The sequence below is a fragment of the Daphnia magna genome, unplaced genomic scaffold (assembly GCF_020631705.1).
Source record: "Daphnia magna isolate NIES unplaced genomic scaffold, ASM2063170v1.1 Dm_contigs131, whole genome shotgun sequence".
NCBI classification, from domain to species: Eukaryota; Metazoa; Arthropoda; class Branchiopoda; order Diplostraca; family Daphniidae; genus Daphnia; species Daphnia magna.
Genome location: NW_025533134.1, coordinates 208065 through 224403, shown reverse-complemented (window position 1 = coordinate 224403; position 16339 = coordinate 208065). Strand labels below are relative to the sequence as shown.

At 31.3% G+C, this 16339-nt stretch overlaps 2 protein-coding genes across 2 annotated transcripts; both read right to left on the bottom strand.

Annotated features, from left to right (window-relative positions):
- Positions 1 to 3213: 3213 nt before the first annotated feature.
- On the bottom strand, positions 3214 to 5091 carry LOC123466999. Its single transcript, XM_045167055.1, is given in 2 exon segments — positions 3214 to 3313; positions 3315 to 5091. Coding segments are annotated over 2 exon segments (1686 nt in total). The 5' UTR covers positions 4974 to 5091; the 3' UTR covers positions 3214 to 3286.
- Positions 4980 to 6492, bottom strand: LOC123466386. The gene is made up of 2 exons (XM_045167053.1): positions 5115 to 6492; positions 4980 to 4983 (listed from the first exon to the last, which is right to left on the bottom strand). The coding sequence occupies exons 1-2, from the start codon at positions 6392 to 6394 to the stop codon at positions 4980 to 4982; spliced, it is 1284 nt and encodes a 427-aa protein (XP_045022988.1). The 5' UTR covers positions 6395 to 6492.
- Positions 6493 to 16339: the final 9847 nt, after the last annotated feature.

Here is a 16339-nt window from a genome sequence, read left to right as displayed (position 1 = left end):
TAGAAGTATAAACTCATAATATAACAGTGTATTCACATTGAATACAAGTATATTTGATTCTGTTTAAATGTAGAATTATAAAATCATAATATAACAGGGTATTCACATTGAATAAAAGTATATTTGATTCTGTTTACATATAAAAGTAAAAACTCATGGTATAACAGTGTATCCACATTAAATACAAGAATATTTGATTCTGTTTACATGTAGAAGTAGAAACTCATAATATAACAGTGTATTCACATTGAATACAAGTATATTTGATCCTGTTTACATATAGAAGTAAAAACTCATGGTATCACAGTGTATTCACATTGAATACAAGTATATTTGATTCTGTTTACATGTAGAAGTAAAAACTCATGGTATAACAGTGTATCCACATTAAATACAAGAATATTTGATTCTGTTTACATGTAGAAGTAGAAACTCATAATACAACAGTGTATTCACATTGAATACAAGTATATTTGATCCTGTTTACATATAGAAGTAAAAACTCTTGGTATCACAGTGTATTCACATTGAATACAAGTATATATGATTCTGTTTACATGTAGAAGTATAAACTCATAATATAACAGTGTATTCACATTGAATACAAGTATGTTTGATTCTGTTTAAATGTAGAATTATAAAATCATAATAAAACAGGGTATTCACATTGAATAAAAGTATATTTGATTCTGTTTACATATAAAAGTAAAAACTCATGGTATAACAGTGTATCCACATTAAATACAAGTATATTTGATTCTGTTTACATATAGAAGTAGAAACTCATGGTATAACAGTGTATTCACATTGAATACAAGTATATTTGATGCTGTTTACATATAGAAGTAAAAACTCATGGTATAACAGTGTATTCACATTGAATACAAGTATATTTGATGCTGTTTACATGTAGAAGTAAAAACTCATGGTATAACAGTGTATCCACATTAAATACAAGAATATTTGATGCTGTTTACATGTAGAAGTAGAAACTCATAGTATAACAGTGTATTCACATTGAATACAAGTATATTTGATGCTGTTTACATATAGAAGTAAAAACTCTTGGTATAACAGTGTATTCACATTGAATACAAGTATATATGATGCTGTTTACATATAGAAGTATAAACTCATGATATAACAGTGTATTCACATTGAATACAAGTATGTTTGATTCTGTTTAAATGTAGAATTAAAAAATCATGGTATAACAGGGTATTCACATTGAATAAAAGTATATTTGATTCTGTTTACATATAAAAGTAAAAACTCATGGTATTTTTTTTTTTTTTTTAGAAAACGCGGCGGACCTTCGTAAGAAGGTGTAGGCCGTCAATTGTATTTAGGATGGCGTTTTGGACACATACATTATATGTCAGATCGTTACTGATCTTCTGATTTCAGATCATGTAGGGAACATTAGATTTATTGGGCTAATAGAGATTTTTGCTCAGGGGCATTTATTCACTGGGTTGTAAGAGAAAGGTTGGTGCTTTGTAGATAGATATGGCTTTCGAAATTACATGTATGACAGATACAAGAGGATGAAGGTTTCGAGACAGAGTATGCAGAGATAAACAAAAAAAAAAGGATAGCTATGTTTAGGGGGTGTAGATGTGATTTAGACGCTTTGATTTTACTATAAACTTTATGAGTGCTTTGATTAGGGAAGGGTTCTTTCCAATAGAGGAGAGGCTCGGAGGCCAGATTTTTGTTACTTGGAAGCATTTGTGTCGAAAAATTTGGCGAGTTTCATTAAAGATAGGGCATCTGAACATGAAGTGAGTAACTGATTCTTGTTCGCGCCCACAGCTGCACATAGGAGAAGCAGCGTGAGTAAAACGGTTCAGGTAGAGATTTAGGCGGCAGTGGCCAGTGAAGAGCTGTGCTGCCTGATATGGTATGTTGAAGTCTTCAATTTTATCAGCCGTTGTTGTGTTTGGGAAGAAAGCCCAGGTGAGCCGTCCTGTTGAGCTGCGCATCCATTCAGTGTCCCACCGTCTTCTTGTGATATCAGCTATGGATTTCTTCATTTGCTTTTTCTCTGCGGTTGTGATCTGATGGCTTGCTTTCAGTCGGCTGCCTCCTTCGTTGATGATTTTGGTTGCGATTTCGCTGGAGGATGGAGTGAAGGATTGTGATTCTGCATTCGTTAGAAACTTATAAGTCGTTATTTCTAGTATTTTGTAGTCCGCTGGTGTTAAACCGGAGAGTACGAGGCTGGCATCAGTGGGGGTGGTTTTGAAAACTCTGAGTATGAGTATGGCTATTCTTCTTTGGATATTTCTTAGTTTCTTCCTGTTTGATGACATGAGGGCTGCCGACGCCCATGCTGAGCAGCAGTAGGTCAGCATAGGTTCAATGACGCAAGAGTACAGGAATTTCAGTCGTTTCCTGTTTAGGCCCCAGCTTAAGCCAAGACATTGTCGAATTGCGTGTGTTGTTCTTAAGGCCCTGTTGCATTTGTTTTCTATGTGAAGGTTCCACTTAAGTTGAGGGTCGAGGGTAAGGCCAAGGAAAGTCGCTTGTTTTGATGGCGGGACTGTCACTTCCATGATCTTGATTGGGGTGGTGAAAGGAAACCTTTGTCTCTTGCGCCAGTCGAACATGACAAAGGTTGATTTGCTGGCGTTGATACTTAATTTTATGGACTCTAGCCATTTTATAATCATGCTGCATGCAGTCTGAACGTTCAGAGCGGCCTGGAGTGGGTCTGCGTCGGAGCAGCATACTGTGAGGTCGTCGGCGTATGCTATGAGATATGTAAGAAAGGGGAACTTGATGTCGAAAACAGCATCCATCAGCGTGATCCATAGGAAGGCGGATAGAACACTACCTTGCGGACAGCCTGTCGGGATGTTTGTCTCTAGGTCTTCGTCGTCGATAGTGATTTTTCCTCTCCGTTCTCTGAGAAAGTCTTTGATTGTTCTCACCAGGTACATTGGGCATCCTTTGTTTATCATAGCTGACAGGATTGCCGGGCTCCAGGCGTAATCAAAGGCTGATTTGATGTCCAAGAAAATCGTCGCTGTATATTTCTTTTGTTTAAAGTTTTCTTCGATGTGTGAAATGAGCGAGTGTGCTGCCGTTTCCGTTGACCTGCCCTCTCTGAAGCCGTGTTGGCAATTGTTGAACCAGTTTTGTTCTTCTGCAATTTTCTTCAGTCTGGTGTGGATGACACGTTCGTAAATTTTCCCCATAGTATTTAAAATGCTAATTGGTCGATAGGCTTCAGGGGAGAGGTATGATTTCTTCCCAGGTTTCGGAATTATGCAGACTCGCGCTATCTTCCATCCACTTGGGAACCAATTATTTGTTAAACCTGCATTCAGAATATTTAGGAGTCGATGTTTTATGGCTGGGTAGGCGATAGTAATTAGTTCACAGGAAATTTGATCTACACCAGCGGCAGATTTCTTCTTTAGTCCGTCTAGGGCTCTCGTTTGCTCAGCCAGGCTGATATGGAAAGTTGATGTTTCTTCGTTGCTTACGCTGAGTTCTGTTGTTTTCTTCTCTACATATTCTATTGTTGCTATATGCTCTGCTTTCGATGGTGGATCTAGCTTTATTAGGTGACTGGCCATCATTCTTGTCAGCTTTCCTGGATCGCTTTCTATTTTGCCGTCTGCCGTCATAAGCGCAGTGAGTGAGCCGGTCTTGTGCTGCTTTGTTGATATCGCGCGGATTGCCGCAAACATGTCTTTGTTTAGATTCTCCGTGCAGAATTTTCTCCATGTCAGTTTTTTTTCTTCTTTGAGGCATCTTTTAAATTCAGCTGAAAGCTTTTGGTATGCTGTTCGATATGTCGCCGTGAAAGTTGCCGTCTCGCATTTCTCCTTTGCTCGGCCCCACCTTCTATATGCGGCTCTGCATTTCTTCCTCAGGTCGTATAGTTTTTCGTTCCAGAATGGTTTTGCTGCGGGCTGTGAGGTCTTTTTGACGTTTCGTGTTCTGCTATGATTGGCAGCCTGTTGGATCTCTGTAGTGAGTTTCTCCACTTCTTCTTCAAAGTTTTTACGCTGAATTGTTGTTGTAGTTACTCTTTTGCTAATTGAAGTTGCTTCGTTGGATTCTAGTGGGGGATCTGTGGTCCCTTTGACAGCTTCCAAAAATTTCATCTGATCGATTTGATCTGCTGGTGGTACTAGTCTCCTTCTGGTTCTATTGCTCTTGTTTCTTTGTTGATGTGCGGTGAGGGTCACTCCGAAAATTATATAGGGGTGGTCGGACATTGACGGTTGATTGAGATAGTCCCAGTAGGCAATTTTTGTCTTGTCGCCAGCTGCTGTGACGTCAATGAAAGAGGTACCTGGTGGTATAAAAGAGCATTCGGCTGGGTCTCTATTTGCTATGTTCAGATTATGTGCAGAGATGATCTGTTCTAGTGAGTGGCCGATTTGTGTTGTAGAGCTGCTTCCCCATATTTTGTTTCTTTCGTTGATATCTATAGCAATGATGGAGTTTGGTAGTTGCAGACCCAGTTTATTTATGGCCGTCTTTATTAGCTTTTCTTGGTTTCTTGCTGAAGGGCGACAATACAGGGAGACAAAACACAGTGAGGTGTTTTCATGTTTTATTTCTATTCCAGCCATGTTGTTTTCAAATTCTTCTGGGAATTGAATTGGAATGCTTTTAAACTGATCTTTGCTTATTATACAGGCTCCATAAGCATGGTCGTGTTTATTTAGGTTGTGGTGGCATTTATAACCTTGTGGGATGTTGGGGACGAAAGTGTTTTGTTGGGTAACATTAAGTCGAGCGTATGGTTCTTGAATAAGCGCAATATCTACTCCTTCTTCTAGTATGGTCTTTTCGAGTACTGTTGATGCTGCGGAGCAGTGGTGGAGGTTTATTTGGATGCAATTTAGTGAGGTCGGTTGCTGTATTAGATGGTATGTTGCCTTATTCGTATTCATTATAAGCTGAAGAGAGTACGGTACCTGTTTACAGCTTTTATCTGCTCTGGGCATTTTGAGTCACCTGCAAAGTGGCTGAGCTTGCAGTTCGGGCACTTGTGGATGGTGGCTTTGCAGCTTCTTGTATCGTGATTCTGCGCACATTTTCCGCATGTAGCTGTCGCTGCGTTGCAGTGAGTTGATGTATGGCCGTACTTGTTGCATTTATAACATCTCCTGACTTCTCTATTTACATCGATTGGCACAATTTTTATTCTCTTCATGCTTGTGTGAATTTTTGCTCTGTATACAGCTTCATCTCTCACTTCGGGCGAGTTGAAAAATAGTTTGATGTGAATCAAATCTGGTTCCTTGCATTTGTGTATTTGTACTATTTTGACTAGTGAGTCCTCAATAAATCCGTTTCGGAATTCGATTTCTTCTTTGAGTTCTTTCAAATCCCCTTCTGGGGCAAAGAGTCCTATAGCTGGATACAGTTTAACTTGTGTTTTGAGATCATTGATAAAACCTTTGCATGTTGTGTTGTTTGTTAATATCATCCGCGCCTTTTCCGCATCCTCTTGATTGGGGAAGGTTATATACCCTTTGTCGTCTTTTCTGTTCACGCTCAGTGGGACTGGATTGCCTGCTGCCTTTGCGTCAAGTAAGTTGTCGATGAGCTTGATGTTCAACTCCTTGTCCGCGCCGCTCGGATCTATGGAGAACGCGAGGGTGGATTGTGCGTATTTGTGGTTTGCTGAATTATTTGTTGTGCCTTTGGTAGCTGCTGCGTAGGACTTGATTTCTTGAATGGGCGGTTGATTCGCTGTTTTCTTATAGGATTCAAACATCCTGTCCGCAAAAGCAATTTTGTAGTCAGTCATTATTTTTTGTTGTTGTTTTAGTTCCTCTTTTGCTTCCTTCAAAAAGGTTTGTGTTTGTTGGAGTTGGCCTTGGTATTTCTTAGCGGCTTTGGTCACCGCTATGACGCGTTCGATAAGCTCGTCGTGGTTCATTCCTTTCAGTTCATTTTCGTCGGCGTATAGGAGGTTGTTTACAAATACCTCATATGCTTTGGGTTCGTGAGCTGGGAGGGAGTGCGGCTTCTTTGGTGCGCCTTGCTGCATTGTAGAAGGTGAGATAACTTCTTCATTTGTTCTTTTCTGTTGTTTCGGGCCCGTTTGCGACGTGTTTGTCGCTATGTCCATATCTCGGCAGCTAGGGCAAACTTTATAGTTGCCTCGACCTAGGCCTTTGGTGTTAAACTGAAAATCACATTTGGTGCATTTCCTGTTCTGTCCTGACGTAGCTGGAGATGCAAGTGATGTGTCTAGAAATACTTCATTATTGGTCCCACTTGTCTCAGTAGTATGTCTACTCTCGTTTCCATCCATGCTTTGCATGAGCAGAGCAGGCGGATTCCAGGGTAGATGTCTGTAACTTTCTTTGGCTATCTCGCCGCTGATTCGGAGAATCTGCGCGGGTGCCTTGGGCATTACTCGCTACAGCTGATTTTGACAGGTAGGTAGGGGGTAGATCTGGCTTTGCTGGCCGTTATGTAGCTCACTTACACTTTTAGTTTCTCGAGAAGGATAGATAAAAGGAAAACAACTGTTGCGCCTTGGTTGTGCACCACGAAATTCGCTACACAAGAACACTAAATTTTGCTGGGTATGAGTCTAAGAATAGCCTTTAAATTGAAAAAAATAGATAGCAAACAAATTCGAGCGACTGCTTGTTGTACGAGCAGACGACAAGCGGCGACAAGCGACAAGCGACTCATGGTATAACAGTGTATCCACATTAAATACAAGAATATTTGATTCTGTTTACATGTAGAAGTAGAAACTCATAATATAACAGTGTATTCACATTGAATACAAGTATATTTGATCCTGTTTACATATAGAAGTAAAAACTCATGGTATCACAGTGTATTCACATTGAATACAAGTATATTTGATTCTGTTTACATGTAGAAGTAAAAACTCATGGTATGACAGTGTATTCATATTGAATACAAGTATATTTGATCCTGTTTACATATAGAAGTTAAAACTCATGGTATCACAGTGTATTCACATTGAATACAAGTATATTTGATTCTGTTTACATGTAGAAGTAAAAACTCATGGTATAACAGTGTATCCACATTAAATACAAGTATATTTGATTCAGTTTACATGTAGAAATATAATCTCATAACACAAAAGTGTATTCACATTGAATACAAGTATATTTGATCCTGTTTACATATAGAAGTAAAAACTCATGGTATAACAGTGTATTCACATTGAATACAAGTATATTTGATTCTGTTTACATATAGAAGTAAAAACTCATGGTATAACAGTGTATTCACATTGAATAAATGTATATATGATTCTGTTTACATGTAGAAGTATAAACTCTTAATATAACAGTGTATTCACATTGAATACAAGTATATTTGATCCTGTTTACACATAGAAGTTAAAACTCATGGTATCAAAGTGTATTCACATTGAATACAAGTATATTTGATTCTGTTTACATGTAGAAGTATAAACTCATAATATAACAGTGTATTCACATTGAATACAAGTATATTTGATTCTGTTTAAATGTAGAATTATAAAATCATAATATAACAGGGTATTCACATTGAATAAAAGTATATTTGATGCTGTTTACATATAAAAGTAAAAACTCATGGTATAACAGTGTATCCACATTAAATACAAGAATATTTGATGCTGTTTACATGTAGAAGTAGAAACTCATAATATAACAGTGTATTCACATTGAATACAAGTATATTTGATGCTGTTTACATATAGAAGTAAAAACTCATGGTATCACAGTGTATTCACATTGAATACAAGTATATTTGATGCTGTTTACATGTAGAAGTAAAAACTCATGGTATAACAGTGTATCCACATTAAATACAAGAATATTTGATTCTGTTTACATGTAGAAGTAGAAACTCATAATATAACAGTGTATTCACATTGAATACAAGTATATTTGATTCTGTTTAAATGTAGAATTATAAAATCATAATATAACAGGGTATTCACATTGAATAAAAGTATATTTGATTCTGTTTACATATAAAAGTAAAAACTCATGGTATAACAGTGTATCCACATTAAATACAAGAATATTTGATTCTGTTTACATGTAGAAGTAGAAACTCATAATATAACAGTGTATTCACATTGAATACAAGTATATTTGATCCTGTTTACATATAGAAGTAAAAACTCATGGTATCACAGTGTATTCACATTGAATACAAGTGTATTTGATTCTGTTTACATATAGAAGTAAAAACTCATGGTATAACAGTGTATTCACATTGAATACATTTATATTTGATTCTGTTTACATGTAGAAGTTTAAACTCATAATATAACAGTGTATTCACATTGAATACAAGTATATTTGATTCTGTTTACATGTAGAAGTATAAACTCATAATATAACAGTTTATTCACATTGAATACAAGTATATTTGATCCTGTTAACATATAGATGTAAAAAATCATGGTATAACAGTGTATTCACATTGAATACAAGTATATTTGATCCTCTTTACATATAGAAGTAAAAACTCATGGTATAACAGTGTATTCACATTGAATACAAGTATATTTGATTCAGTTTACATGTAGAAGAATAAACTCATAATATAACAGTGTATTCACATTGAATACAAGTATATTTGACCCTGTTTACATATAGAAGTAAAAACTCATGGTATAACAGTGAATTCACATTAAATACAAGTATATTTGATTCTGTTTACATGTAGAAATATAAACTTATGATATAACAGTGTATTCACATTGAATTCAAGTATATTTGATTCTGTTTACATGTAGAAGTATAAACTCATAATATAACAGTGTATTCACGTTGAATACAAGTATATTTGATTCTGTTTACATGTAGAAATATAAACTCATAACATAACAGTGTATTCATATGGAATACAAGTATATTTGATCCTGTTTACAAATAGAAGTAAAAACTCATGGTATAACAGTGTATTCACATTGAATACAAGTGTATTTGATTCTGTTTACATGTAGAAGTATAAACTCTTAATATAACAGTGTATTCACATTGAATACAAGTATATTTGATCCTGTTTACATATAGAAGTAAAAACTCATGGTATAACAGTGTATTCACATTGAATACAAGTATATTTGATTCTGTTTGCATGTAGAAGTATAAACTCATAATATAACAGTGTATTCACATTGAATACAAGTATATTTGATTCTGTTTACATATAGAAGTAAAAACTCATGGTATAACAGTGTATTCACATTGAATACAAGTGTATTTGATTCTGTTTACATGTAGAAGTATAAACTCATAATATAACAGTATATTTACATTGAATACAAGTATATTTGATTCTGTTTACATGTAGAAGTATAAAATCATAATATAACAGGGTATTCACATTGAATACAAGTATATTTGATTCTGTTTACATGGAGAAGTATAAACTCATAATATAACAGTGTATTCACATTGAATACAAGTATATTTGATCCTGTTTACATATAGAAGTAAAAACTCATGGTATAACAGTGTATTCACATTGAATACAAGTATATTTGATTCTGTTTACATGTAGAAGTATAAACTCATAATATAACAGTGTATTCACATTGAATACATTTATATTTGATTCTGTTTACATGTAGAAGTATAAACTCATAATATAACAGTGTATTCACATTGAATACAAGTATATTTGATTCTGTTTACATGTAGAAGTATAAACTCATAATATAACAGTTTATTCACATTGAATACAAGTATATTTGATCCTGTTAACATATAGAAGTAAAAACTCATGGTATAACAGTGTATTCACATTGAATACAAGTATATTTGATGCTGTTAACATATAGAAGTAAAAACTCATGGTATAACAGTGTATTCACATTGAATACAAGTATATTTGATTCTGATTACATATAGAAGTAAAAACTCATAGTATAACAGTGTATTCACATTGAATAAAAGTATATATGATGCTGTTTACATGTAGAAGTATAAACTCTTAATATAACAGTGTATTCACATTGAATACAAGTATATTTGATCCTGTTTACATATAGAAGTAAAAACTCATGGTATAACAGTGTATTCACATTGAATACAAGTATATTTGATGCTGTTTACATGTAGAAGTATAAACTCATAATATAACAGTGTGAATCACATTGAATACAAGTATATTTGATCCTGTTTACATATAGAAGTAAAAACTCATGGTATAACAGTGTATTCACATTGAATAAAAGTATATTTGATTCTTTTTACACTGTAGAAGTAAAAACTCTTAATATAACAGTGTATTCACATTGAATACAAGTATATTTGATGCTGTTTACATATAGAAGTAAAAACTCAAGGTATAACAGTGTATTCACATTGAATACAAGTATATTTGATTCTGTTTACATGTAGCAGTATAAACTCATAATATAACAGTGTATTCACATTGAATACAAGTATATTTTATCCTGTTTGCATAAAGAAGTAAAAACTCATGGTATAACAGTGTATTCACATTGAATACAAGTATATTTGATGCTGTTTACATGTAGAAGTAGAAACTCATGGTATAACAGTGTATTCACATTGAATACAAGTATATTTGATTCTGTTTACATGTAGAACTATAAACTCATAATATAACAGTGTATTCACATTAAATACAAGTATATTTGATTCTGTTTACATGTAGAAGTAGAAACTCATGATATAACAGTGTATTCACATTGAATACAAGTATATTTGATTCTGTTGACATATAAAAGTATAAACTCATAATATAACAGTGTATTCACATTGAATACAAGTATATTTGATGCTGTTTACATAGAAATATAAACTCATAATGTAACAGTGTATTCACATTGAATACAAGTATATTTGATCCTGTTTATATATAGAAGTAAAAACTCATGGTATAACAGTGTATTCACATTGAATAAAAGTATATTTGATGCTGTTTACATGTAGAAGTATAAACTCTTAATATAACAGTGTATTCACATTGAATACAAGTATATTTGATGCTGTTTACATATAGAAGTAAAAACTCATGGTATAACAGTGTATTCACATTGAATACAAGTATATTTGATTCTGTTAACATATAGAAGTAAAAACTCTTGGTATAACAGTGTATTCACATTGAATAAAAGAATATATAATTCTGTTTATATGTAGAAGTATAAACTCATAGTATAACAGTGTATTCACATTGAATACAAGTATATTTGATGCTGTTTACATATAGAAGTAAAAACTCATGGTATAACAATGTATTTACATTGAATACAAGTATATTTGATTCTGTTTACATGTAGAAGTAGAAACTCATAATAGAACAGTGTATTCACATTGAATACAAGTATATTTGATCCTGTTTACATATAGAAGTAAAAACTCATGGTATCACAGTGTATTCACATTGAATACAAGTATATTTGATGCTGTTTACATGAAGAAGTATAAACTCATAATATAACAGTGTATTTACATTGAATACAAGTATATTTGATTCTGTTTACATAAAGAAGTATAAACTCATAATATAATAGTGTATTCAAATTGAATACAAGTATATTTGATCCTGTTTACATATAGAAGTAAAAACTCATGGTATAACAGTGTATTCACATTTAATAGAAGTATATTTGATTCTGTTTACATGTAGAAGTATAAACTCATAATATAACAGTGTATTCACATTGAATACAAGTATATTTGATTCTGTTTACATATAGAAGTAAAAACTCATGGTATAACAGTGCATTCACATTGAACACAAGTATATTTGATTCTGTTTACATGTAGAAGTATAAACTCATAATATAACAGTGTATTCACATAGAATACAAGTATATTTGATTCTGTTTACATATAAAAGTATAAACTCATAATATAACAGTGTATTCACATTAAATACAAGTATATTTGATCCTGTTTACATATAGAAGTTAAAACTCATGGTATCACAGTGTATTCACATTGAATACAAGTATATTTGATTCTGTTTACATGTAGAAGTATAAACTCATAATATAACAGTGAATTCACATTGAATACAAGTATACTTGATCCTGTTTACATATAGAAGTAAAAACTCATGGTATAACAGTGTATTAACATTGAATGCAAGTATATTTGATCCTGTTTAAATATAGAAGTTAAAACTCATGGTATCACAGTGTATTCACCTAGAATACAAGTATATTTGATTCTGTTTACAATTAGGAGTATAAACTCATAATATAACAGTGTATTCACATTGAATACAAGTATATTTGATTCTGTTTACATATAAAGTATAAACTCATAATATAACAGTGTATTTACATTGAATACAAGTATATTTGATTCTGTTTACATGTAGAAGTATAAACTCATAATATAACAGTGTATTCACATTGAATACAAGTATATTTGATTCTGTTTACATGTAGAAGTATAAACTCATAATATAACAGTGTATTCACATAGAATACAAGTATATTTGATTCTGTTTACATATAAAAGTATAAACTCATAATATAACAGTGTATTCACATTAAATACAAGTATATTTGATCCGGTTTACATATAGAAGTAAAAACTCATGGTATCACAGTGTATTCACCTAGAATACAAGTATATTTGATTCTGTTTACAATTAGGAGTATAAACTCATTATATAACAGTGTATTCACATTGAATACAAGTATATTTGATTCTGTTTACATATAAAGTATAAACTCATAATATAACAGTGTATTTACATTGAATACAAGTATATTTGATTCTGTTTACATGTAGAAGTATAAACTCATAATATAACAGTGTATTCACATTGAATACAAGTATATTTGATTCTGTTTACATGTAGAAGTATAAACTCATAATATAACAGTGTATTCACATAGAATACAAGTATATTTGATTCTGTTTACATATAAAAGTATAAACTCATAATATAACAGTGTATTCACATTAAATACAAGTATATTTGATCCGGTTTACATATAGAAGTAAAAACTCATGGTATCACAGTGTATTCACATTGAATACAAGTATATTTGATTCTGTTTACATGAAGAAGTATAAACTCATAATATAACAGTGTATTTACATTGAATACAAGTATATTTGATTCTGTTTACATGTAGAAGTATAAACTCATAATATAATAGTGTATTCAAATTGAATACAAGTATATTTGATCCTGTTTACATATAGAAGTAAAAACTCATGGTATAACAGTGTATTCACATTTAATAGAAGTATATTTGATTCTGTTTACATGTAGAAGTATAAACTCATAATATAACAGTGTATTCACATTGAATACAAGTATATTTGATACTGTTTACATATAGAAGTAAAAACTCATGGTATAACAGTGCATTCACATTGAATACAAGTATATTTGATTCTGTTTACATGTAGAAGTATAAACTCATAATATAACAGTGTATTCACATTGAATACATTTATATTTGATTCTGTTTACATGTAGAAGTATAAACTCATAATATAACAGTGTATTCACATTGAATACAAGTATATTTGATTCTGTTTACATGTAGAAGTATAAACTCATAATATAACAGTTTATTCACATTGAATACAAGTATATTTGATCCTGTTAACATATAGAAGTAAAAAATCATGGTATAACAGTGTATTCACATTGAATACAAGTATATTTGATCCTGTTAACATATAGAAGTAAAAAATCATGGTATAACAGTGTATTCACATTGAATACAAGTATATTTGATTCTGATTACATATAGAAGTAAAAACTCATAGTATAACAGTGTATTCACATTGAATAAAAGTATATATGATTCTGTTTACATGTAGAAGTATAAACTCTTAATATAACAGTGTATTCACATTGAATACAAGTATATTTGATCCTGTTTACATATAGAAGTAAAAACTCATGGTATAACAGTGTATTCGCATTGAATACAAGTATATTTGATTCTGTTTACATGTAGAAGTATAAACTCATAATATAACAGTGTGAATCACATTGAATACAAGTATATTTGATCCTGTTTACATATAGAAGTAAAAACTCATGGTATAACAGTGTATTCACATTGAATAAAAGTATATATGATTCTTTTTACATGTAGAAGTATAAACTCTTAATATAACAGTGTATTCACATTGAATACAAGTATATTTGATCCTGTTTACATATAGAAGTAAAAACTCAAGGTATAACAGTGTATTCACATTGAATACAAGTATATTTGATTCTGTTTACATGTAGCAGTATAAACTCATAATATAACAGTGTATTCACATTGAATACAAGTATATTTTATCCTGTTTGCATAAAGAAGTAAAAACTCATGGTATAACAGTGTATTCACATTGAATACAAGTATATTTGATTCTGTTTACATGTAGAAGTAGAAACTCATGGTATAACAGTGTATTCACATTGAATACAAGTATATTTGATTCTGTTTACATGTAGAACTATAAACTCATAATATAACAGTGTATTCACATTAAATACAAGTATATTTGATTCTGTTTACATGTAGAAGTAGAAACTCATAATATAACAGTGTATTCACATTGAATACAAGTATATTTGATTCTGTTGACATATAAAAGTATAAACTCATAATATAACAGTGTATTCACATTGAATACAAGTATATTTGATTCTGTTTACATGAAATATAAACTCATAATGTAACAGTGTATTCACATTGAATACAAGTATATTTGATCCTGTTTATATATAGAAGTAAAAACTCATGGTATAACAGTGTATTCACATTGAATAAAAGTATATATGATTCTGTTTACATGTAGAAGTATAAACTCTTAATATAACAGTGTATTCACATTGAATACAAGTATATTTGATCCTGTTTACATATAGAAGTAAAAACTCATGGTATAACAGTGTATTCACATTGAATACAAGTATATTTGATTCTGTTAACATATAGAAGTAAAAACTCTTGGTATAACAGTGTATTCACATTGAATAAAAGAATATATAATTCTGTTTATATGTAGAAGTATAAACTCATAGTATAACAGTGTATTCACATTGAATACAAGTATATTTGATCCTGTTTACATATAGAAGTAAAAACTCATGGTATAACAATGTATTTACATTGAATACAAGTATATTTGATTCTGTTTACATGTAGAAGTAGAAACTCATAATAGAACAGTGTATTCACATTGAATACAAGTATATTTGATCCTGTTTACATATAGAAGTAAAAACTCATGGTATCACAGTGTATTCACATTGAATACAAGTATATTTGATTCTGTTTACATGAAGAAGTATAAACTCATAATATAACAGTGTATTTACATTGAATACAAGTATATTTGATTCTGTTTACATAAAGAAGTATAAACTCATAATATAATAGTGTATTCAAATTGAATACAAGTATATTTGATCCTGTTTACATATAGAAGTAAAAACTCATGGTATAACAGTGTATTCACATTTAATAGAAGTATATTTGATTCTGTTTACATGTAGAAGTATAAACTCATAATATAACAGTGTATTCACATTGAATACAAGTATATTTGATTCTGTTTACATATAGAAGTAAAAACTCATGGTATAACAGTGCATTCACATTGAACACAAGTATATTTGATTCTGTTTACATGTAGAAGTATAAACTCATAATATAACAGTGTATTCACATAGAATACAAGTATATTTGATTCTGTTTACATATAAAAGTATAAACTCATAATATAACAGTGTATTCACATTAAATACAAGTATATTTGATCCTGTTTACATATAGAAGTTAAAACTCATGGTATCACAGTGTATTCACATTGAATACAAGTATATTTGATTCTGTTTACATGTAGAAGTATAAACTCATAATATAACAGTGAATTCACATTGAATACAAGTATACTTGATCCTGTTTACATATAGAAGTAAAAACTCATGGTATAACAGTGTATTAACATTGAATGCAAGTATATTTGATCCTGTTTAAATATAGAAGTTAAAACTCATGGTATCACAGTGTATTCACCTAGAATACAAGTATATTTGATTCTGTTTACAATTAGGAGTATAAACTCATAATATAACAGTGTATTCACATTGAATACAAGTATATTTGATTCTGTTTACATATAAAGTATAAACTCATAATATAACAGTGTATTTACATTGAATACAAGTATATTTGATTCTGTTTACATGTAGAAGTATAAACTCATAATATAACAGTGTATTCACATTGAATACAAGTATATTTGATTCTGTTTACATGTAGAAGTATAAACTCATAATATAACAGTGTATTCACATAGAATACAAGTATATTTGATTCTGTTTACATATAAAAGTATAAACTCATAAT

Bases quoted from the DNA above. Each gene is read 5' to 3' on its own strand.
- LOC123466386 (XM_045167053.1), bottom strand. From the start codon at position 6,394: ATGCCCAAGGCACCCGCGCAGATTCTCCGAATCAGCGGCGAGATAGCC.